The sequence below is a fragment of the Leptodactylus fuscus genome, chromosome 5 (genome assembly GCF_031893055.1).
Source record: "Leptodactylus fuscus isolate aLepFus1 chromosome 5, aLepFus1.hap2, whole genome shotgun sequence".
NCBI classification, from domain to species: domain Eukaryota; kingdom Metazoa; phylum Chordata; class Amphibia; order Anura; family Leptodactylidae; genus Leptodactylus; species Leptodactylus fuscus.
In genome coordinates, this window is record NC_134269.1 from 96,289,583 (window position 1) to 96,315,882 (window position 26,300).

General features: G+C 41.7%; 1 protein-coding gene across 1 annotated transcript; it reads right to left on the minus strand.

Moving 5' to 3' along the window:
- Window positions 1–501: 501 nt before the first annotated feature.
- Window positions 502–26,300, minus strand: UBE2Q2 (ubiquitin conjugating enzyme E2 Q2). The gene is made up of 13 exons (XM_075273850.1): window positions 25,921–26,300; window positions 19,078–19,182; window positions 17,459–17,563; window positions 15,369–15,425; window positions 14,298–14,438; window positions 13,987–14,071; window positions 13,243–13,303; window positions 10,906–10,996; window positions 7,845–7,903; window positions 5,779–5,827; window positions 5,435–5,530; window positions 5,285–5,351; window positions 502–4,100 (listed from the first exon to the last, which is right to left on the minus strand). Exons 1-13 carry the CDS (start codon window positions 26,077–26,079, stop codon window positions 4,069–4,071), a joined length of 1,107 nt encoding a protein of 368 aa, XP_075129951.1. The 5' UTR covers window positions 26,080–26,300; the 3' UTR covers window positions 502–4,068.

Genomic DNA, 26,300 nt, shown 5'->3' on the forward strand with positions numbered 1-26,300 from the left:
AAGATTAACCTTTGCCGCTCACAGATTTGCGATTGGATGATTCTTCTGTAAATGTCCGAGTCTGAAATATAGACTTGTTTTGAATTTACCATCTATCTACTTGTTAAGTCTTCTGAAAGTCTGATGTTTTATATCAAATTTATACAGAAATGTAGAAAATTTGTAGGTTTCAGACTTTCAAGCACCAGTGTGTGTTTCCTATATTTACACCACCATCCTCCACGTGCAGCAGTTTGTTGGTCAGCATGCTGCACTTATCCTGGCACATTTATCTAAGACCAGAAGTATACAAGTGCAGACAGGCATCTTATAGGCAAATGCAGATGACTAAAGTAGGGGGGTTATTAATTTACATTCCCTTCTCACCATTTCAAATATTCACAAAACAATTTGCAAAAACTCAGACTACTGTTTCATGTTCTATTTTATTTCAGGTAAGCTGCAGCCTTCTCTACTGTACAGAGGCAAGAAGGAAATAATTGAGAACTCAGAATCAACAAGTTATATCTTAAAATGGTTTAATCATAAACTTGATGCAAGTTTACAGATTACTGTACATTGCCAAATAAGTCTGCAATGAAAAGAAAGAAAAATAAAACAAAACCCAAAAGCATGCCAAGTCAGCAACCTTCTAAACCCTATAAAAAGTCAATACCACTTAGAATATTTTCAGGTTTTTGTCTTGCCTAAAGGTTCATTGAAAGATGTTAAAGGGCCTTATAAAAACATATGTACAGGCAAAAATATAGTGTGGAGCATATTGGGATAGGAATATTTTTTAGCCAAATCCTGCAAAGTACCACAGAAATTGCATCTGCAATAGTATAAACCAAATGGGAGATTAGCAGAACATACATCAACATAGCGGAATATTGCATATATGTTATGGGAGATTCAGAATGTAAATGGCAAGATCCAGGACAAAAGTTTTGTGCCAACTTGCTCTGCATACCAAGTGTTAGAGGTAAACAAATACACATGAAGATACAACAGCAGTAAGCCTAATGGGGTCAATCTGTAAAGAAAAGGGTACAACTCACACACAGGAACAGCAGTATCCAAGTAGCCAGACCTAGGTGCTTAGAATGGGTCTAATGTCTTGAGAAGGACACAGATCTGAGTAAACGTTTTATGGCTCTATTCTAACTTTCACAGTTTGATATTTGAAATGTCAGAGACTATTATAGAAAAATGTGTCTTCCCTGAAAGAAGGTATTTTATTGTACAATTTAGTCCAAAGAAATCCCATTTCCTTTTGCAGAATGCACAGATTCACCCCATTAAACAAAGGCAACAAATCAAGCAACCCCCCCCCTTAATCCTTACTATACAACAAAAGTAATGTCTACTTACAAACTAAAGACTTTTGGCGAGGAGGGGAGAAAAATAGATGTGGGCTTAAGTTCACAATGTCTCTTTAGATCACTCTTTATGCTTGGAGTTGTAAGTCATCCTGAACACAACATTTCACGCTTACCCCCCCCCCCGTACTGTACACTCACTTATCTACTCATGATTATGTGCCAATTCACTCATTAAATCCACAGAATTGCAACAACCCGTTAAGAATAAAAACAAAACAAAAAAAAAAACTCTTAAGCAATGCTGCTATGCTTCTCTGGCATCAATCAGATATAGCACTATAGAAAAAGGGAAGAAAGTAATACAGGAATGAAGGAGGCAAGGAGGAGAAAAATACAAACCCAGAGTAATACCCCGCAGACTAAACAGGACATCTACTCACTAAATTGCCTCCTTATGCATTGGCAATTTAACTTCCCAAAAGGTCTACGCCAAGTCTGTTGGGCCCAGGGCGTTTGTCAACGCCTTCAATAGTCTATAGCACAGAGAGCGGCACTGACCTTTGCTTCAGAGAAAAGAGTGAAGAGTGCCAGAAAAGTCCAATGAGAATGCTATAATTTGGTAAATATCAAAGGAGAAAAAGACACCCTGGGCACAGTTTTGGCACTAGCAGGTTTGGAACATTAAACCGCAAGCACAAAGACATAATGGTGGTTTAGTGAAGCAAAGTTTGTCGACAGGTTCCATTTTAAGGCTAAGGCCCCAGTGGGCGGAAACACAGCGCCAAAGTGCTGCAGGAAGAACTGCGGCGTGAACGTATTGAGTTTCTTCTCACAGCTCTTTAAACAGAAAGTTCAGAGTTTTCCTCTGCAGACTTTGTTACAATTATATCTATAGGAAAGCTGTGGCGTTTCTGTAGATATAATCGACATGCTGCGATTTTCAAAACCATGAAATCACAGCGTGTCCATGCTGTGTTTTTTTCCCCGCAAAGTGGGCATGGGATTCACATGAATCCCATCCACTTTTCAAGTACTGTAAAATGCCACGATTTTTACAATGGGGTTTCCGCTGTGGCCAAATCGCAGCGTTTCCGGCCAGTTGGGCCCCGGCCTAAGGCTGGACAATTTACCCAATCTCCAACAAAGATTGAAAGTAGCACTTACTAATACATTGTTTTAACGCCATCAGTTCTGCTGAACATTCAGCATTGCCATTGACCTTGTGTAGTACAGCCGGGTACAATTTGCACATGGCCACAGAATAAGGGGCACATGATCAGATCATCAGAAGACTTCATTGAATACCACTGCATATGCTACTTACCTAAGCAGTGTGTTATTCAATGGAGAGATGAGGTCATGTGCTTCTCCATTAGGGGCCATCTTGGAACTTAGGAGCCGTGTAAACATAGAAGCCAGCTGTTCTACAGAAAGGGGCATTGCAGTTCAGTAGAAGACTGACAAGACTGGCATAGGAAAGTATAGTAGTATGCACCCATTTATTTCTGTCCACTGTGCCTAATCCCTTATCAAGTTTTAAGCTTATCACCTATCCTGTGAATGAGTGACAAGTGTTGGATCGGTGAAAGTCTGACTGCTGCAACCAATCACAAGAGCCTCTAGTGCTGCTCAGTATGAACTAGTGAAAATGACATACATTGCTTCTCTTCAGCACTTCCAGAGATGAATAGAGTAGCAGCAAATATGCTCAACTGCATGCTCCATTCAGAGGACCCCCCTCGCACAATGGACCCTCATGATTGGAAGTTATACAACCCATTGATCTAGCACTTAGGTGATAATGTTAAAACTTGATGCAACCCTTTATTAACCAATTGAGGAATCTAATCACATTCCAATTTGGAAACAATGAACACTAGGCAGATAGTATAACCCATTGATTACAGCAGTTACTATGATATAAAGTCTGCCAAAGCTTAGGGGTTAAATTGGGTTGTTGCCCCTTTCAGAGACCAAAAGAGGATGACCGACGACCAGTGTAAATATATTGCATCATATGGGCTCGCAAGTTTACATCAGACATTAAATATATTGAAAAAAATAAATGTCCTTCAACTAGGAAAAGGCAAATAATTGTAAAATCCTTAACATTTCTTAAAGATTCAACATTACAAATCATTTACCCTCTTCCAAAAATAGGGGGGAGGGGAAAAAAAAAAAAAAAAGGCCCCTTCCCAAGCTGACATTTCTCAACCCATTAAGGGATTCTATTTAATGGCTTCTTAAATTAATCTACTACCCACAACACATTTGGCAATGCTACAATTGTCACCGATTTTGACTGTAGCCAGTGTGCTAGAGTCACCTGCTTCAAAAATTTCTTTAAACGGCATTTTTAGGTTTCAATAGGTATCAAACGTTTGGCTTTAAATGAAACTATACAAAGCAATTTATTTTGCAGAACACATTCTGCAAAAAAAAAAAAAAAAACTGAACAAAACACATGAACAAAAGTGAAAGCAATTTACAACAGTCTAATAAAAGTGGAATGATGTAACTAAGCTATATCTTCTGATTTAAATAGGACATTAAAATATTTGGAGTGGCCTCTTCAGTCAAGGCAGCTGCTCTCATTGCCAGAGGAGCAGTCGTGGTCTAATATACAGGTCAGGTCTGACAGTTCTTTTTTCTAATAAACTAACATATGCTGTACAGAGGACCAAAAAAAGGGCAATATTGGATCTGTTTTGGAAAGAAATAGAAAAACAAAATGGTTTAAATCTTGGTCCAAGTTCGGTTCAAGTTACCCATCTTCTTTTGGAGGAGTGTACCAGCCTATAGAAGAAAAAAGACAGTTATAGCAAATCATTGTACTACCAGACATGATTCACAAGCTTCTCAATATACATTGCAGAGAGTACATTTATGTATGATTTTTTTTATTTTTTAAGTTTTTCATTGACATTTGAAAAACCATAGAGCTATATAAAGGTTTGTTTATTGCAGGATGAGTTTTATTTTTCAATTGCACCATCTTTAGGTATAAATGGGGGAATTGTGGCCACAACACAGTCCCACCAAACAGGGAAGCACTTTTCTGACCACTGTGGTGGTTGTGGTGAAGGGGTTCAAAATTCAGAATCCCCACTTTATGATTTACATCGAGGCAGAAACCACAACCTGTTTAAAAGCAGTTTCTTATAAAGGCACGAGAATTAAGGGGATTTCTGTCCCCAAAACAATATGTCATACTGATGATCTATCCTGTGGATAGATCAGGTTTTTTTTTTTTTTTTTTTTTTTTTTAAATAAACCCCCCCCCCAATTTGGGGCTGGAAAACCCCTTTCAAATAAAACCGTACAGATTATGGACCACAAGTCCCCTAATGCCTCCTGGTAAATGGTGCCAGTGTGCATGTGTGACTGGAGCTCCCTTCACCTCTATGGGGCTTCCAGGACCAATGCTCTGCAGCCACAGAAGTGTGAGGAGTGCTCGTAACGAAAGCACACTGGCACTCCATTCACAAGGAGGCCTTGTTCTGATCGAGCATTTACCCCCCTGTGCATAGGACAGGGAATATGTTTCCATAAGGGTTGGTTCACAAAGTGGAGACGTTTTCTGCTGGGTTTTTTTTTGGCACAGCTAGCCGCAACGGGATGCAGATACAGTGCATCGGCATTCCTTCACAGCATCCTGCTCCTGATTAGCCCCAAATGAATGGGCCTAAACAGAAGCATGTCTCAAGCAGTGTATGCTGCAGCTGACAGCCGTGGCAAAATAGGGCATGTCGCTTTTTTTCCCCCGCTACTAGCTAGCAGTGAAAAAAAACCAAAAGCGAGCGGTTCCCATTGAAGTCAATGGGAGCCATTTTTTGCAGGCGGATTCTGCGTCAAAATTTGCCTGCAAAAAATTCCGTATTAACATACCCTAAAAGGGAGAACCCTTGACTTCTGTTTTCTTTTTATCTAATACTCTGAAGAGATTTTATATTTAATTATTATTACAAGTAATAGAATACCATTCTTCTCGTGGATCTGTACTAGTGATTTGTAGGATTGCTGTGCTCGAGCAAGATTATACTGATTCTGAAGAAGAAAAGAAAACCACAAGTTAGCAGTGTGGACAATACATTTCAATGTATTTAAACACATCTAAAGCTAAACCTCACCTTATTGGCTCCAAATTGCACACGGGCTTTCCCTTTAACTAGGGTAGCATTGATTTGCATGATAACAGACTCTATAGAATAGGCACTGCTCCAGCCCTAAAAGAGTAACGTAATATTAGAAGTTAACCTAGAAAACAGATAAAAAGTACAGCTTATGGAATCCTGTCAGTAAGGAAATTCACTTAGCACATAGCAAATCTTGATGTAATCTATTGGAAGCCTCTTAAAAAGGATGACTCCTTGTTAAATACAGGATCTGTACAGGATAGTAAGAGGCAAAAAAAATATAATTTAAATAGTATTTTAGCAGATTTATAATACAGTTGGACAGAATTCCTCTCTACCTGTTTAGTTAGAAGCTCCATGCACAGAGCACCTCCTCCCAGAACGTACCTAAAAAGAAAGCACAGCACATCACATTGAGAAGTGTGAAGTCAGCACACCTTTGCTCCCCATCTTGCAAGCTGTAGGAACCAGTTATTACTATACTTAAAGGGGTATTTCCACATAATGGGGTTAACCTGCTGATCAAGGTTCAACCAAGTGAACTGGGGTGTTTACACCCCAGTTTGAATGGAACAGCAATTTTGGAAGTACAAGCCACTGCTCTATCCATGTCAATAAGAACCACTGGAGATAGTGGATTACAGTGGCTGCTTATCATTGGAATGCCCCTTAAAAAGCCAATGATACCAATATAGAGCTAGCCATTGACATTTAATAGCTGAAAGTACAGTAAATGGTGTTTCCTTAAATGTTCAGGTCCATATCACATATCTAAATCCATGCACAAGTGATTTGAAAGGGGTGGTCTAGGCCACTGAATTCATTTAGTCTAAACTAACTCCTCCTCACTATGCTCCGCTCAGTCGGCCTCAACAACACTGCGCTCTCCTGGTTCTCCTCTCATCTCTCAGACCACACTTTCAGTGTATCATTTGCAGGCTCTGTTTCCTCCCCTCTTTCCCTTGCTGTTGGGGTTCCTCAGAGCTCGGTTTTAGGCCCCCTGCTCTTTTCACTCTACACAGCCCCCATTGGACAAACCATCACCAGATTTGGCTTCCGGTACCATCTTTATGCTGATGACACCCAATTATACACATCTTCCCGTGACATCACCCCTGTACAAATACAGAACACCAGCGACTGTCTTTCTGCTGTCTCAAATATTAAGTCTTCGCTATATCTGAAACTAAATCTCTCTAAGACTGAACTACTGCTGTTTCCACCATCTAATAGATCTGTCCCTGATATATCCATTGTAGTCTCAGGCCTTACTATAACTCCTAGGCAGCATGTCCGCTGCCTCGGGGTTATGTTTGACACAGACCTCCCTTCACTCCCAATACGGAATCACTTGCATGCTCAAGTCACCTCCACCTCAAAAACATCTCCAGAATACGTCCTTTCCTTACCAGAGATATAATAAAGACACTTATTGTCTCTAATTCACTCTCGCCTTGACTACTGTAACTCCTTACTAATCGGTATTCCCCTCACTAAACTCTCCCCTCTATTTTAAATGCAGTTGCCAGGCTCATCTATCAGTCTAGACACTACAGCGATGCCTCTGGTTTGTGCCAGTCACTACACTGGCTGCCTATTCATTATAAAATAAAATATAAAGTTATCACCCTCATCCACAAGGCTGCACCTCCGTACATTTCCTCCCTCATCTCTACGGCCCAACCTGTGTTCTCCTTTCAATTCAATGACTTAACACTTACATCCTCTATCATCAGAACCTCCCACGCTCGTATACAAGACTTCTCCCGAGTTGCACCACTTCTCTGGAATGCTCTACCCCGGACAATCAGATTAACTCCCAATCTCCACAGCTTCAAGTGCAAACTAAAGACATCTTTTCAGACAGGCCAATCACAATTCCTAATGTAAACCCTTCCGTACCGACATTGGAATCCCCCAAATTTAACCCTCCTCTGGTCCAGCTCCCACATTACCCCACATGATATGATGCCATTTCAGGCTAACTCTATATGTCCAAGCACCATCCACATGTTAAAGGACATGACTGGTGACAGCTCAAAGTTTGTTTGTGTAATGACAGTAACCTCTATTACAGAATTGTCTGACCACTATATAAGCAATGCTGCCCCTGCTACCTCTTGTGTCACCCCCTCTACCTCATAGATTGTAAGCTCTTACGAGCAGGGCCCCCAGTCCCATTGTGGGAAATGAAGTTCTTTGTTATGTATGTCTGTATTTGAACCCTACAAATTGTACAGTGCTGCAGAATTTGTTGGCACTATTAAATAATTATTCTTTTTTATCATTATCCTCCAAGAACAGGCTCCAGCTACAACATTGAGACATTTTTTTACCAATGAGACACTTTTGAAAAAATATTAACAGACAACCCGTCCGACAGCTGCACCAATTTAATACTCACCCCCCAGAAAGTACAGGGGATACAACTCGCACAAATGGAGGGTCAAACGGAAAATTGTCCTGAAATAGAGAGAAAATATATACATTTATATTACAATGCATGTATGCAAAGGTTTCACTAACATTATTGTAGTTCTGGAAGTACAACAAAAAACAGAGAAAGAATGCATTAGAGTTTTAAATGTATATAAACCACTATATTAAACTAAAAACCCTCTCAGAACAGCAATGTTGACATAAAGGTACAATGCATTCAGAAAATCTTTAAAAGGGATCCTATCATTAAAATGCTATTTTTTTTTGCACGTAGGAATAGCCTTAAAAAAGGCTATTCTTCTACCATTAGATGTCCTCTCCACACCGCCGTTCAGTAGAAATACCGGTTTTCTTCAGTATGCAAATAAGTTCTGTCGCAGCACTGGGGGCAGTCCCCAATGCTGTTTGAGAAATCTCCAGCGACGCCTCCATCTTCTTCTGGAACGGCCTCTTCATGCATCTTCTTCTGGCCTTGGTTTGAAACTTCTACACATGCGCAAGTCGGCTCTGCCATCGGGCCTCGCACAGAGCCGACTGCGCATGCCTGCCTGGTGTAAGCGGCTATTTTCTTGTGGCCAGTTATACAATACGAGGGGGTAGCGGCCACAAGAAAGGGGGGCATGTGCAGTTGGCTCTTCCCGAGGCTCGACGGCAGAGCTGACTTGGCCATGCGTAGAAGTTTCAAGCCAAGGCCGGAAGAAGACGCGTGAAGAGGCCGTTACAGAAGAAGATAGAGGCATTGCTGGAGAGTTCCCTCGCAGCATTGGGGACGCTCCTAGTGCTGTTTGAGCGCTGGGGACCGCCCCCACTGCTTCGAGAGAACTCATCGGCATACCGAAGAAAACTGGGATTTCTACCGAACGGCGGTGCGGAGAAAACTTCTAAAGGTAGGAGAAGAATAGCCTTTCTTAAGGCTATTCCTACGTATTAAAATGAAATTTTTTGTGACTAATAGAATCCCTTTAAATCCCTTGCATTTTATGTTGAGGCCTTTTTACTGAAATTCCAGTAACAACCCCCCCCCCCCACAAACTCATCATCAAGGTTTGACCAACACATACTACTACTTTAAAAGGAGCACAAACTAAAAATAATCACTATTAATTGTAATCGAGGTTAAATACAGATAAATTGAGAGTTTGGATCCTAATTATGTCGCTGACGTCTGTTTCCTATTGTCCTGTTCTCTCTGCTTGGACGTGTCTATTTGTGTGGTTTGGTTCCGCAGGTAAGATAGCTCTGGTCATGCCCAGTTTTTGTTTTGCCTTGTGTATTGCTGGTTTGTAAATTGTTTTGTAAATAAAGATTTTATTAAAAAAAAAAAAAATTGCAAGTTTGATTTAGGCCAATGTTGGGTGTCAGCAGACCAAACGCAGATATGAACTGGGCCACAGACAGGACTAGCTCAAATCTGGAGAAGGGTACAAAATAAGTTTCCCATGAAGGTTCCCATGAACAGAGTGGCCTCCATAGTTCTTAGAGTTTGGAACTTCCAGGACTCTTCCTAGAATTGCCCCCCACCAAACTAAGTAACCGTGGAAAAGTTCCCAAGTACACTGGTAAGAGAGGAACAAGATTTATTAAGGAAAAAACAAAAAACACCAAACGGACTTTTTTGGCCTAAACGACATCCCTACATTGAAGTGTCGTGGAAGCATCATGCAGTGGGGTCTTTAGCAGCTTTCCCTCAATCCTGACCAAAGTACAGAGATATTCTTACTGAAAACCTGATCAAGAGTCAGACTGGGCTGAAGAGTCACCTTACAATAAGACAATGACCCTAAGCTGATAAAGGAATGGCTTAGGGCAAATTCTATAAATGTCCTTAAGTATCCCAGCCAAAGTCCTGACTGAAGAGACCTAAAATCTCTATCCAACTTTTCCTGATGAAAGGGTCTCCATTAATATCAATATTTAAGTTTTTCTTTTTAAAGGGATCCTATAATTTTTTTCATATTAACACGTTGGAATAGCCTTAAAGGATATTCTTCTCCTATCTTTCGTTGTCTTCTCAGCGCCGCCATTCGCTTGAAAATCCAATTTTTGTTGGTATGCAAATGAGTTCTCTCGCAAGACTGGACGTGGGCCCCAGCACTCAAACAGCACTGGGGGCGTCCCCAATGCTGCCAGAGAACTCTCCAGCGCCGCCTCCATCTTCTGGAACGAGGTCTTCACAGCATCTTCTTCCGACGGTGGCTTGTAACTTCTAGGCCTCGGACAAGCCATGAGAAAATGGCCGCTAACAATACTGTGTCAGCGGAGATTTTTCTTGTGGCTGCGGGCATGCGCAGTCGGCTTTGCCCTAGGCCTAGAAGTTACAAGCCAACTCCGGAAGAAGACGCAGTGAAGACCTCGTTCCAGAAGATGAAGGTGGCGCTGGAGAGTATTCTGGCAGCAATGGGGACGCCCCCAGTGCTGAGAGAGAACTCATTTACATACCAACAAAAACTGGATTTTCAAGGAAACGGCGAAGGAGAAGACAATGAAAGGTAGAAGAATAGCTTTTAAAGCTATTCCGACGTGTTAATGAGAAAAAATTGTGATTGAATGATAGGATCCCTTTAATAACTTAGCAAAGAATTCTAGCATTCCGTTTTCACTTTGTGAGAATGAGACTGCAATGAATGAGAAAAATTGAGTTTTTAAAAATTATTAGAACAAGGTGACAGAGTATGTGAAAGACTTAGAATTCATTGTACATTAAAGCAACAAAACACACCTCTGTACAATTACATATGGCTGATGCAGTAATGCTTGGATGGGTCACAATTTGATCCCCACATTCATTAGTATATTTCATTGCTCTGCTTTGATCTTACAAGGCTACATTTTTACCTGTAGTAGTGCTTATTCTATAAATAGCAGAAACTCAGGTTGTTAAATTTGGGCATGTCATTAATAGATAAAGTATACAGGAAGAATATACATATATAATTTTTTTTTAACTTATTACATAATTAACTCAAAAGCCAAACATGCAAGCGCTAGTGTCAGAACAATACACCCACCTGACATTCATACATTACCTTAAAGGAAAAATTCAGTAAAATGCAGTCTATGCCCTCCTTTTCTTTTAAAACCAGAAGGTCACTATGCAATGGACTATCTGGATCAACCCTAGGAGAAAACAAAAGGTAGCTTCTATGACAATATTTCTACTAACAGTTTTTCACTAACAAGTGTAACCAGGGGTGGGTTTAAAAAAAATAAATAAATAGGAACCACCATAATCTCTTAACATATTTTTTGATGGTGAGCTTAGCAATATCACCTACATCACTGAGCAGTCTTCTACTTTCAATTATTTATAGCAGCTAGTATTGATACCAAGCTCTAAAATGAAGCAGCCAAAGTACACATTTACTATCTGTCAGTCTAAACAAGTGCCATGGAAAGATGGTCACTAGCACTTTCCAACAGTAAAATTTTGATGTAGCATGACCATACATGATAGATAGAGATATACAGTGCCTACAAGTAGTATTCAACCCCCTGCAGATTTAGCAGGTTTACACATTCAGAATTAACTTGGCATTGTGACATTTGGACTGTAGATCAGCCTGGAAGTGTGAAATTCACTGCAGCAAAAAAGAATGTTATTTCTTTGTTTAATTTTTTTTTTTAAATTGTGAAAAGTTTATTCAGAGGGTCATTTATTATTCAACCCCTCAAACCACCAGAATTCTGTTTGGTTCCTCTAAAGTATTAAGAAGTAGCTCAGGCACAAAGAACAATGAGCTTCACATGTTTGGATTAATTATCTCTTTTTCCAGCCTTTTCTGACTATTTAAGACCCTCCCCAAACTTGTGAACAGCACTCATACATGGTCAACATGGGAAAGACAAAAGGAGCATTCCAAGGCCATCAGAGACAAGATCGTGGAGGGTCACAAGGCTGGCAAGGGGTACAAAACCCTTTCCAAGGAGTTGGGCCTACCTGTCTCCACTGTTGGGAGCATCATCCGGAAGTGGAAGGCTTATGGAACTACTGTTAGCCTTCCACGGCCTGGACAGCCTTTGAAAGTTTCCTCCCGTGCCGAGGCCAGGCTTGTCCGAAGAGTCAAGGCTAACCCAAGGACAACAAGGAAGGAGCTCCGGGAAGATCTCATGGCAGTGGGGACATTGGTTTCAGTCAATACCATAAGTAACGTACTCCACCGCAATGGTTTCCGTTCCAGACGAGCCCGTAAGGTACCTTTACTTTCAAAGCGTCATGTCAAGGCTCATCTACAGTTTGCTCATGATCACTTGGAGGACTCTGAGACAGACTGGTTCAAGGTTCTCTGGTCTGATGAGACCAAGATCGAGATGGTTTGGTGCCAACCACGCACGTGACGTTTGGAGACTGGATGGCACTGCATACGACCCCAAGAATACCATCCCTACAGTCAAGCATGGTGGTGGCAGCATCATGCTGTGGGGCTGCTTCTCAGCCAAGGGGCCTGGCCATCTGGTCCGCATCCATGGGAAGATGGATAGTACGGCCTACCTGGAGATTTTGGCCAAGAACCTCTGCTCCTCCATCAAGGATCTTAAGATGGGTCGTCATTTCATCTTCCAACAAGACAACGACCCAAAGCACACAGCCAAGAAAACCAAGGCCTGGTTCAAGAGGGAAAAAATCAAGGTGTTGCAGTGGCCTAGTCAGTCTCCTGACCTTAACCCAATTGAAAACTTGTGGAAGGAGCTCAAGATTAAAGTCCACATGAGACACCCAAAGAACCTAGATAACTTGGAGAAGATCTGCATGGAGGAGTGGGCCAAGATAACTCCAGAGACCTGTGCTGGCCTGATCAGGTCTTATAAAAGACGATTATTAGCTGTAATTGCAAACAAGGGTTATTCCACAAAATATTAAACCTAGGGGTTGAATAATAATTGACCCACACTTTTATGTTTAAAATTTATTAAAATTTAACTGAGCAACATAACTTTTTGGTTTGTAAGTTTTATGCATCTGATAAATCGTGCTCTTGTTTGAAGGCTCTAACTTATTTGCATCTTATCAAACCTGCTAAATCTGCAGGGGGTTGAATACTACTTGTAGGCACTGTATAGAGATATAATATATAAATATATATACACACACACACGCCACAAAACATGCCAGGTAACACTAGGTTCACATCTGCACCATTGGGGACCTGGAATCTGACCACTGTTTTAGTCTTATATACGAACATTGGCAGACCCCCCCATTAAATATATTGGGGTCCACAGTTTCAATACACACTGGTGGAGAGAAGTCCTCCATGCTGGACTTCTCTGACAATTTTTGGTGGTTTCTGTGGCGACGTTTCCAATGGCACAGATGTGTACTTTGCATGAAAGGTTTGTAAACTGAACGAGGAAAATGATCTTACTTAAGAAGCTTAACGTGCCACTCGTACAGACTGTCATTTACAAGTTCCACTGAATAAATTCCTATTAAAACATAAAAGTTGGTTGTTAGAGAAAATAAAGAAATTGCTGTAAAACAAACATTATCTGAAATACAGTGAGAATTTGTAGGTTTCCCAAAGCATGCAAGTACCCATGTACAGGACCACAGATTGGAACTCTAAGAGAGCACAGGGTTAAGTTGGTCATACAACTTATTGGAGTTTGGACGAGAGCTAGAGTATATGTCACCTACAGCTATTATTCCTAACCTCCCACTCCCACGCATACTAGCTGGATAGATGCATGTACTTAATAAGGGCAAGTATAAGTCTATGTCAGACACTGCTGGAAGTGGCTTCTGTTGACATGAACAGGAGATATGCAGTAACTAGAGCAGGTGTAGGCAACCTTCAGCACTCCAGCTGTTGTGAAACTACAACTCCCAGCATGCATACTTGCTCTGCTGTTCTTGGAATTCCCAAAGAAATGAATGGAGCATGTTGGGCGTTGTAGTTTCACAGCAGCTGGAGTGCCAAAGGCTGCTGACCCCTGAACTACAGGGTGTCAAGTGTAATATGGGATTCAGCACATGCAAGTAACAGAAGACCAAGTTTGAGTTAAGTGTGAACAGATTCAAGTAGAAAACATCTTCAATTAAAGTCAGATCAGCATCTGATCTGTGTATTCCCGTGAAGGTAAGGAAAATTCATGTATAATGGACAGACCTGTTTTATAACTCTGTGACCTGTAAATATCCCTGAGCTCTTTCATAAGACGATCAGAAGCTTGTACAGAGCCAGAAACTGCACCCTAGTTAAAGGATAAAAAAAAAAATACACACAAGCGTTACATTTTTAGCTACCAACACCCTTTAAAGTGACAGCACCAATTTATAAGAACAAGTGAAATTTGGAAACTGCAGCAGACCTCAGTTTAGCAGAGTTTAATTCCCAAGTTTCGTTTTAGCTCATCTTTATCACTGTTCTGCACATGTAGCCCCCAAAGTAATAAAAATTGAGAAGCCACATTCGCTTACATTAAGGTGGTCTTGTCTTTGATTCTTTCGAATCTTCTCTAAGATGGCAAGATTTTCTTTTTCAATGCCTTCATCCTCCGATTTCTTGCCATCCACTGGCTCTTCTTCCTTCATGTCATAATGATCCAAGTCTTCAATATCCTTAAATAAAACAAATCTTCAATGTACACTGGAAATTCAATAACTGGAGTACAGCATCCCTGGTTTCATAGCCTGCAAACACGACTGGAGTTCAGAGTGGCCTTGTGCATGCAGCCATCCAGGTAGAAAATACTTACAAAATCCCATCAGTTTCTCCATCAATATTTTCTCGTGACTCACACCATGGTAAAAACATGATTTATATCCTTGCCTAACTCTCAATCTCTCCCTACATCTGTACTTCAAGATATCAGTTATTTCTCCATGCCTGCAGCACAAGCATTTCCTACGGTATTTCATAGCCCAATATGGTTTTCAAAATCCAGTCCACATATCCAGATTTAGCAAAGTTAACCCAAACTCCTAAAATTGTATCATGCTAGGAATCCCCATCTCCTCCTGGGATCCCTGTTCTGTACTGTATACTTGTAAGCAGGGACTCCTAGCATAACACATAACAATGAGATGCTTGGAGTCTGTGGCAGGGTTTGGGCCACAAAATGTGAAATGAACTTCATTTTCCAGACCATATTCCAGCAAGCAATACTCCTCTGGCATTTACCAGCCACACATACAAACGGATCAGTTGAATCCACTGCAAGATTCCTATAGGAATGTGTGATAAACAAGCACATCTCTCGACAACTAGTTAATGGTGTAGTTCCTGCTGCTACACATCTCAACATCTGATCATGCACATTAATAATGCAGTGAAACCAGTGGATGGCAGCACTAATCTAAGTCTTTTTTACACTCAATACATATAATAAATTACTGTCTGGATTACCGCTGCACCACATATGCCAGCAGTCCAATCGTGTGCGCCAATCAGGGGGCATTATAATGTTAAGGGCGTATACATTCAGATTAGAATGCTGGACAGTGCTCCACAAAACTAAGTGACCCTTTGCACTTTATTCTCCCTCTTACCTCACCCATGTCTTCCTCTTCCTCCTCTTCAGATGTGACTTCCTCTGTTGTGCCATTCTACAAACATTAAAATAAGAAAACAAGGAAAGATAAGAGTTCTTACGAAATATAATAGAAGAGGTCAAATCTATGGTTAATTAAAAGGGAAAGTCGCCAGGTAATTACCTATTTAAATCAACTAAATTTTTTTTTTGGTAAGAATTGTAGGTGGTATTTTTAATTTTCCACAATTTTAAATCCTTAAGGCCAAGGCCGCACTGGGCAAAAACGCAGCACTAAAGCGTTAACGCATTGCAGTTCTTCCTGCAGCGCTTTCAACAGAAAGTTCAGAGTTTTCCTCCGCGGCCTTTCCGTTACAATTATATCTATAGGAAAGCCGCCGGCGTTTCCATAGATATAATTGACATACTTCAATTTTCAAAACCGCAATGGTTTTTGAAACTGCAGCGTGTCCAGCGATTTTTTTCCGCAAATTGGGCATGGGATTCACATGAATCCCATCCACTTTACATGTACTGTAAAACGCCGCAATTTTCACCGTGGCTAAATCGCTGCATTTCTGGCCAGCACCCCAGCCTAAAGCAGTTTTCCCCTCTCCTTATTTCAGCATCTTTGCCTGCTGTCTTCTCAGTTCCTGTATTTTCCCCTCCCAGCTTGCTGGGTAAGACACTACCGAAGTATCACAATACTTATGCAAATCTGATAAAATGCACATGCTTATAGAGAACTGACTCAGTGTTATCTATATGTTTACTTAGAGAAATAACAGCCTCAGCTTTATCAGCAAACTCCAATTACCTGAACTGGTTGTCCTGCTGGCAGAGCTGTAGATAACAGTGAGTGATGTCACGTGGCCCATCACAGGTCCAGAAACGCTGTGTAAGCCATGTGAGGAATAAGTTCTTACATCAATTTAATGTGACAATTTTGTAATTTATTTTGGTTTATATGTAGGTTTTTAATGTGGGGTAAGTGGAGGCTATAGCAGAACCAGAAATGGAAAAATCATTTTAAATTAAATTTTTCCTGAGGTTTTTTTTTAAAGTTTAAGATTATTTAGGTGAGGTTTTTAATTTTCTTACAATGCCAACTATTGCCATTAAGTTTAAAATAGTCATTGATCAAATCTGAACAATAAAACTATAGAGGGGAGGGGTAAGGAAAGGAGAACTTTTCAGACAGCTGCAAAATAAATCATAAATGTGAAAGTTTGTATGTTTGAGTGTATGTTACTCGATCACCCACAAACGGCGGAACGGATTTGGACGAAATTTGGCACAGTAACCTCGATTAACACAGAGGCTACTTTTTATCCTGGTAAATGACATGGCTTCATGACTTATGAATTTATGTTCATATACAGTACTATAATAAACTGCTCTTGGTGCCAGGAGAATCAGCTAATTGCAGCTTGCTGATAAAGCCTGGTCTGTTGTCTCGCTATAGAAACACACAGATAACACAGTCCATTGTGTACAAGCCTCTGAAGGTCATCTGATCTGCTCCAAGCAGCCTGCTGACACACTGAGATGTGAAAACCCCTTTAATCCAAATTGGCAGTTCTCCAATGTTAAACATACCAGGAAAAAGAAAATCGAATTTTGTCACAAAATTCCAAAACAATGAGAACTCTGAAGATAGCCAGAAGTCAGACTCAAGTGGAGCTCAAGTAGATTGAGCAAGCTAGGTGTCAAACTGCTCTAAAGCAGCTGAAACGCCAGAGCAGGCAGATAGTCAACGCCAACAACACACATCATATGGCGTCCCAGCCAGCTGCCGTAACAACCACAGGCACGGCAGAAGGAACAAATTCAGTAGACGAACGCCCCTCCTGACAGTGTCCATAGCTTTGTACTGTCAGAGGGGACGTTCCTTGCCACCCAGCCATGACACTGAGTGGTGAGGTTTTTCTGCTAGCAGAAAAAGGAACCATTGAAGTCAATGGGAGGCTTTTTTTTTTTCAGCGCTGAAATTCCACACCAAATTCCTAACCATTTTCCTCCGTGTGAATGGACCCAGAGATTTGAATTTTGCTTTATTTCACTCTTTCCCGGTCTATAAATATGCCACCCTGAAGGAATGATTAATACCTGTCCTGTAGGCAGAGGCTGATCCAGCATTTCAACATCAGGGTGCTGTGGGAGATTGTATAATCTGCACAGGTCACATATCAAACGCTTCAGCTGCTGCAGGAGCTAAAGTAACAAGAACAGAGTCAAAAACCACATAAACACTCATGTTATATACTCCCTGGTAAAGGATTCTCATCTTCCTGTGTCACATATTTAAATGTACCTCTAGCTTGGAGATTATATATATATATATATATATATATATATATATATATATATATATATATATATATATATATATATATATATATATATATATATATATATATATATATATACACACATATACACACACACACACACACACACACACATACGTAATACATATAAACCTACATAGTGGATGTAAATTAATACTTCTATGAAGCTTATGAAGGTCTACCTTCATAAAAAATATGACATTATACAAGTCATGACTTCTATGACACACCCATATTGTAATCTGTTCTGAAGCACACCCCATGTTAACATATGACAAGTTAATTTTTGATGACATTCACAGTTGTCATGATGCAAGCAACCCAACCCAGTGGGCTAAGGCTACTACTAGCATTTGCAAGGATCAGATACACAAAATCCCAAGTGATTCATGTTACATCAACCTATATGAAGATATTAGTGGTTGACTTTACATGACGCGACTGCAGGGTTGTGGTAATCTCAACAACTCTTGCTCAGATTTATTCTGTGTTAAGGCTTACTTACTCACATGAATATCCTCACATTCACTTACATCTGGCCTCATTTAATCACATAACCCATGACGAATATGTACATTAAAAGGGTTGTCTAGGAACAAAGTTGTGCTTCCTGGACAACCCCTTTAAGGACTATTCTTGCTGCAAGTGTTAAGATCAGAGATCACTCCAGTTCCGGCAGTTTAACCCCCAATGTCAATACAGACACCAGCACTTAAGGATTATCTTGGTTTCTGACCGATAGCCTAGCCTTAGTAAAGGTCAATATTAGACACCTCCAGAGATCACGACACTGAAATAGCATTGCTCTCAGTGTTTACATAGCGTGTGAGCCACACCATCCCATGTTGTATGGTGAGCAAGTAGTGTGGGCTCTTGGTACGTGAACAATACAGATATCCTCGCTGTCTCTATACACGTGATCTGCAGGAGTCATGTAGGAATGAACACAGACTTTCAAGGTAAGGTAGACCTAATTTACCCCAAACTATTTTTTTTCCAGAACAAAAAACCTAAATGGACTGGCCAAGAGTTTAATGTGGTTATTAGGGTAGAACAACATTTCCAGGAATAGTTGCAACATAAAAGAGTAGCTATATTCATTCCTCCTTGCTGATGTTAGAAGATGAAGTCCCTATCTACTGCTTCAGCTGATCACAATGCCTGTTGCCAGCAGCACAGGTCACATGAGCCATCAAGGAGGACGAGAGTTACTCCTTTCATTTTACAACTTTCCTGGTCACCATGCAACTAAATCCTCTCTGGATAACACCTTTATTTTCTGCAAGGCCAGAGATCACTGGAGGATCAGCAAGCGACTGTTTAATTACACAATATTTCCTGAACTAGTTTGATTTGCTAAAGCTGTATCAAACTCACCAGAGTGTTACTCTTCTTTATATCCTCCAAGCGTTCCAAGACAGAAGTCAGATTTGGGTCATCTGATTCCACAAACCATATTGGTGCAGAAGAGGGATAGGATTCCTAGTTAAAGAGAAGAAAGTTTGAAACAGTTTCATATACATTAAGGGGGCATTCACATTAACATTGGTGACCGTCAGCAGTATCCGTAGCTACTGTCCATTACAAGATTTTTAGCAACGGACACTAGCTGAACCAATCAGAAATCCATTAAGAGATTCCATTCATTTCAATGGGATTTTATTTTGTGTCCGTTAACACCCAAGTCCGTTTTTTCCATTGGACAAAAAAAATAAATAAATTCCTAGGTACAGGACTTTTCTGTCAGTTAAAAAAAATAACGGACACTTGCCTCTTTTTTTTTTCTCTAACATTGAAGTCTATGGGCAACAAACTTATAAGATACAGTAACTAATAGCCATCAGTTACTTTGTCCGTTATGATTGTTTACAAAAAAAACAACCCCTGACACCTTCATAACTGAATCCAACAGTAGTGTGAACCCTGTCTAAAGAAAGATAAAAAAAAAATCCAAATTATTTAAGGAGATTTTCCAAATTTGTAGCATATAATCCCCTCCCCCAGAGTCAGGGCTTGTTCACACAGGGGGTGGTGGGACGGATTTTGGCACAGAGTGACACGGGGAGCCGCATCATTCTCGGGTCAAAACCCGCCTGCCAAGACCATTGCGGTTTCCCCATCTGAAGAAAGGGCAGCCCGTTAGTGGTCTCCATAGACCACCATTGTATGGAGGCGGATTTTGAGGCGAAATCCGCCTCCTTGCCCCCGTGTGAACTAGCCCTAAAAGGGATTTTCCCATTTCAGAGTTTTTAGACTCCTGTCTCCTCTCTCCAGTTACTGCTTTCAGTGAGAAGTTGGTTGGCAGGTTTAGCCCATGTGACAAAGAGGCCACAATGCTCCTGAGACTAATGCACAATGTCATCTCTAAATCTACAGAGATAACTGAGGTACTGTTGAATCACCATTTTAGACATTAGAAGGGTTCAGCAGCTGAAAAAACTTTGCAGAGTGAGAAAAATATGAGGTTGTGAACAGGGACAAAGTCATCTGCTTGACCACTAGAGGGGGGGGGGGATGTCCAACTACTCATATATATTTGTATCTGACAAGGAGCAATACAGAAAGCAATGCATTGGGTAAAACACTTCAGTTAGCTTTAACTACAAGTTTAAATGTGAACCTTAAGATGGGAATAAAACATTTAAGCAAGATGCAATAAGGAGACATTCATGCATATCTTCAGCCCACATTTGTCAAGGATATGTAGGTAAACCTAAGCTCTAAACAAGTCCATTTAAGCGACAAACATGTCAGATCTTTTCCTACTTTAATGAACTTTTATATATAGGCAATCCAATTTCAGCCTGGATGCTAGGCAGCCAACTCAACATGACCCATGCCTCCAGGGTGGTGGAAGCCATGGTACTTCAACCACTGAGACCTGGAACTGCAATTCATCATGTGCCGATATACTTTTTACATATACACAAAAATAAAGTGACAATCACATTGGCTTAGAAGGTATACTTCTATAGCCTCAACTTTTAAACACTAATACCTGCAGGTACTAGGTGGCTAATGCAGCACTGCCCATACCTAGTCATTTTAGGGAGTGTTTACATATTAAAGTATTCAGATCTAGTTTAGGGAAAAATCAGAAGTGGATTGGAAAAAGATTAGCATCACTTGTCCTTTATACCTTCACTCACTTTTATTATCCATACCTGGCTTTAGCTTTAAGCCCTGAACGTATTAGTCATACTCTGATACACAAAACCACCAACATGCCCTTGTCTTTACTGTGAGACAAGACCATAACCCAGGGCCAGAGATATTGTCACTTGATGTCAGACATACAGACATCAACAATTCTAATTTATCACTGCAATTAATCTATATCAGATGAGGGTTATGAAACGTTATGTATGGAAGAGCTATCCAATACACAGACAAGACATTTAGCACATGGCATGTCTCTAAGGGCTGGAGAAAAAAAAAAGAAAAAAAGGACAATCTTGGAAACATGGTGAAATTAGTGTGGGGATGTTGGACATCAGCATACAAAAGTTGCAAAAAACACCAACTAGCGGCAACGTTTTAAGTGACCACACTTTATATAATCTGAAACCCAAGTTAAAGGTGCGTTCTCATCTTCTTTTATCTGCTATTTCTAGGAAAGTGGAAAACTTTCAGACCATTGGGAGTCTGACACTCAGGCCCATCAGGAAAACAGAGGAGTTTAGTAATGAAGAGCTGGGTTTGCTGGAGCACTGTGCTCAATTCATTACAATGGGAGAACTGTAGACAGCTAAGCTTGCTATTCCGGCGCTCCCATTGTAATGAGTGGAGGTTTACACCTAACAGCCCAACCAACGCTCCATTCAGAACAGAGGACTAAATTCATCTACTCCCCTAACAGGTGTGGGTCCCAGCGGTTGGACATCTCCCCACTGCCCTGTTAGCCATCCCCTTTCCTTTTAATTACTTTATAGTCCTGATTAGGTCTTTGTTGTATCTTCTGCTTTACACTCTGGTACAACATAATGAACAATTACATTTCTTTTTTTTTTATACGAGCTTTTGCTAGGTTGTGATCTACTTCACAACCAACCATTTTAAAACGCCTCCCGCATAAAATATCCATCTAGAGCGGGGGTGGGGAATTAACTTTCCCATGGGGCCACATGAGAAATTGAAACGGTTCTAGTGGGCTATGTGCATGGTCACAAATTTAGCTCCACCCACTTCTACATTGACTCCACCCATTCTCATCTATTTTTCTTGTGATTTCACACAGTATAATGCTCCTACAGTCACCCTAAGGGTAAGTTAACATGGGGTTTGTGTGTCTGGACCAAAATATGGGTAGCGGTGACTGGATGCCGATGCAGTGCACTGCATCCAGTCACACACTCTGCTCTGGATTAGGCCCAAATGAATGGGCCTAGTCAGGAGGGAGTGTCCTGAAAGAATGAGCATGTCGCTTCTTTTTTTCCGGGAGCCAGAACAAACGGCTTCTGGAAAAAAGAACTGACCGGCTCCCATTGATTTTAATGGGAGCCGTCTTTTTGGTCATGATTTTGAGGCAGATATGGCCTCAAAATCCTGACCAAAAAACCCTGTGTGAACTTACCCTAACATTATATGTCCCCACATTATAATGTTCCCCTCCAAATGTCCCACAGTAATAACCCCTTCCCGACATCCTAGTACAGCGGATGCCAATTGTTTAACTAAGGCAGCCGCCTGGGAGCTGGGCAACTGCCATAACCCCCCAGGTGTCCACTGTCTAATAACCCCATTTTCCCAGCAAGCTCCAGGTCCGGGATCGCGTTGCTAAGCCAGCGGGGAGCCTTGTGAAGGCTCCCTGGCCTGTCTTTCACTGGCTTGTATTGCAGGCTGCAATAGAAGCCCCGGTATTTTACAATGCATTGCATTAGCGATCGATGCATAATTTTTTTTTATTTTTTAAAAGTAAAAAAAAAAAAAATTCAAATAATCCCCCTTTTCCTACAATACATATAAAAGTATGTAAATAGTGAAACACATACATGCTAGGTATCTGTGTCCAAAAACCCATGCTCTACAAATCTATAAAAATATTTTCCCTGTAAACGAAATGCCGTAGCGGTAAAAAAAAAAAAAAAAAAAAGAAAGAAAAAAAAAAGTGCCTTTTTTTCACTGTTTTGCCTGATAAAAAATTTGAATAAAAAGTGGTCAAAGCAATAGACATTCCTGAAAATGGCATAACTAAAAAGTACACCTGGCCCCACAAAAAGACACCCTATGCATCCCCGTGCACAGAAGTATAAAAAAAAGTTACGGGTGTCAGAAGATGGCAACTTTTACAAAAAAAAGTTTAAGGCCCCCCTACATCTGCCCCCAATTCCCCCCTCTTACTCACACATACTGTCTCTTCTCTCCATCAGTCTCCATTCCCGGGAGCTTGCTCTTTTTGTGTAACACAACCATACAGTCCCGTGTGGCTCCGTCCACTAACGAGTCTTAATCATTTCCTAGTGAGCTAAGGGACCTTTGATGACGTCATCAAAGGTCCTTTAGACGACTTGCCATTCATACTGAGTTTTTTGGCAAGGATTTTGGCACATGGAAAAAAATGCCTCCCCATAGAGTTCCACCAACTTTTTTTTTTCCACTAGAGGGGGGGGGGGGGAAGCTGCCACCTGCAAAAATCAACGCAGTCAGTGGGAGGCGGAAAATCCACACGTGGAATTGCCAAAAACCGTGTGGAGGAGAGAAGAAGAAGAACAAAAAGCTAGCTTTTTGTTTTTTTTTCCAAGTTCCATACACTGTGCTGGAGGGAAAACCCATTTCCTAATTCCTGAAGCGGATTTGTTCCTCGCCAAAAAACTCAGTGTGAATGGACCCTTAGAGGGCCGGATGTGGCCCGTGGGATGTACAATACCCAGGTCTGATCTAGAGGAAAGGGCATCCTGGAGGATTTCAAGACCCCAGGGACCACTTAGACACGATGTTAGTCTGTGACCTGCGTACAATTCAAGGATGGACGATTATAACCTAAACCAAAATCACAATTAGCTCAACATTTTACCTTAATCACGATTAATGAATCATTTTAGTAACTTTTAACATGCCGCTGGGCAATGATTACCTACATCAAAATAACGATAACGCATTTTATCTTGATTTTAATTTTTTTTTTTATTAATCTTCCAGTCCTAAAGCCATCCATGCCCCTATATATACGCTACAGAATGCCACCGAATTCCAGCAATCCTGATTTGATAGCTAGTAACCTATCCTTTAGCCAATGGCAGTGCGAGATAGCATGACATTGACACAAAATAATTGGTGTGAACACGTTCATGTACATGAAATGAGCAGACTTCATTTTGAGATTAATTGCCCAGTCCGAGTACAATCTACTGTTACTGTTGTTTGCTATAGTTGAAGTTCCCCAATTTTTAATTTTTTTTTTTTTTTTTTTTTTTTTTTTTTTTTTAGGGGTTTTCCAAGTTCTAAAAAAACCAAAAAAACATTATAGCGAAGGAAGTGATAAAGTTATAGTATCCAGTCATATGATCAGCTGTAGGACTTTGTTTACTGGGATGTAGAGATGAAGTGCACGTACACACTATGTCAATGTTGCAGTCTTGGGTCACGGTGTCAATATTACGGCAGACATAACAGACCATCAGCAGGACCAGCTCAGCAGTGGTGGAAGCAGTGAAGGATTAAGGTGAAGGGAATTTGTTTGGGTTTTTTTTTTTTTAATTCCTTGCCCATTAAAAAAAAAAAAAATCCCTTGAAATAAACTTCCCTGAGGATCAGCATCTCACAGAGCACCCCTCCCCCATTCTCCGGGCATTCTTCAAGGGACCACAGAAGTCAAATCTTTGTTGGAAGCTGCAGCAAACTTCTGGGGAATCTGCTACCAACCTGATGCCCGTGAAGGGCCACAGACAGTCAGACATCTGTAAGGCCACATGTAATCTGTATGGTCTCTGGCTACATAACATATGCTTCCTATATGTGGCCAGCAGCCCCTCTACCTCCTAAGCCCATAGCGAAGACTAGTCAGAACAAGGCTCTACTACAGCCCGGACAGAAGACTGGTCAGAACAAGGCTCTACTACAGCCCGGACAGAAGACTAGTCAGAACAAGGCTCTGCTACAGCCCGGACAGAAGACTGGTCAGAACAAGGCTCTACTACAGCCCGGACAGAAGACTGGTCAGAACAAGGCTCTGCTACAGCCCGGACAGAAGACTAGTCAGAACAAGGCTCTGCTACAGCCCGGACAGAAGACTAGTCAGAACAAGGCTCTGCTACAGCCCGGACAGAAGACTAGTCAGAACAAGGCTCTACTACAGCCCGGACAGAAGACTAGTCAGAACAAGGCTCTGCTACAGCCCGGACAGAAGACTGGTCAGAACAAGGCTCTGCTACAGCCCAGACAGAAGACTGGTCAGAACAAGGCTCTACTACAGCCCGGACAGAAGACTGGTCAGAACAAGGCTCTACTACAGCCCGGACAGAAGACTGGTCAGAACAAGGCTCTACTACAGCCCGGACAGAAGACTGGTCAGAACAAGGCTCTGCTACAGCCCAGACAGAAGACTGGTCAGAACAAGGCTCTGCTACAGCCCAGACAGAAGACTGGTCAGAACAAGGCTCTGCTACAGCCCAGACAGAAGACTGGTCAGAACAAGGCTCTGCTACAGCCCGGACAGAAGACTGGTCAGAACAAGGCTCTGCTACAGCCCGGACAGAAGACTAGTCAGAACAAGGCTCTACTACAGCCCGGACAGAAGACTGGTCAGAACAAGGCTCTACTACAGCCCGGACAGAAGACTGGTCAGAACAAGGCTCTGCTACAGCCCGGACAGAAGACTAGTCAGAACAAGGCTCTACTACAGCCCGGACAGAAGACTGGTCAGAACAAGGCTCTACTACAGCCCGGACAGAAGACTAGTCAGAACAAGGCTCTACTACAGCCCGGACAGAAGACTGGTCAGAACAAGGCTCTGCTACAGCCCGGACAGAAGACTGGTCAGAACAAGGCTCTGCTACAGCCCGGACAGAAGACTGGTCAGAACAAGGCTCTACTACAGCCCGGACAGAAGACTAGTCAGAACAAGGCTCTACTACAGCCCGGACAGAAGACTAGTCAGAACAAGGCTCTGCTACAGCCCCTGATGGGGAGGACACAGAGCCGCAGCCGATAGCGCTACACTGTATGCACTGGGTGTTATCAGCTGATGTATTGTGCTGCTCTGCTCAGCGCCTATGTACACACCGTAATGTTGCAGTGGATGGTCAAGGCCCCCCCGGTGCTCTGGATGAACACACAGTGCAGCTCGTCCAGTCTCCAGCTGATGATCCGGAACCTTTCGTGCTCTTTACCGAAGATAGACTCAAGGAGTCGCAGCTCGGCCTTCAGCCCAGACACCGACATCTTGGCCTCATTTCCGCCCGGCGGAGGCCCGAGGAGACGGCGGGGTCATGCCCGGGGCCCGAGCTCTCCGCCCGGCCTGTACGAAAGATGGCGGCGGCCTGTCTTTGTATGCGGAGCGACGCCACCGAGGGCCACGGAGCGCGAAGCTTCCGGCGCAGTGACGTCAGAGACGGGGTTCTACCGAAAGGAAGCACCCTTGCGCACTATTGATAAAGGTTTGC

Excerpts from the sequence above, each read along its gene's own strand:
- UBE2Q2 (XM_075273850.1), bottom strand. The coding sequence starts at position 26,079 with ATGTCGGTGTCTGGGCTGAAGGCCGAGCTGCGACTCCTTGAGTCTATC. Across the intron at positions 10,997-13,242 it reads TGGCACGTTAAGCTTCTTAA|GGTTGATCCAGATAGTCCAT; the intron begins GTAAGATCATTT and ends GTTTTCTCCTAG. Across the intron at positions 5,352-5,434 it reads TGCAATTTGGAGCCAATAAG|AATCAGTATAATCTTGCTCG; the intron begins GTGAGGTTTAGC and ends TTTCTTCTTCAG.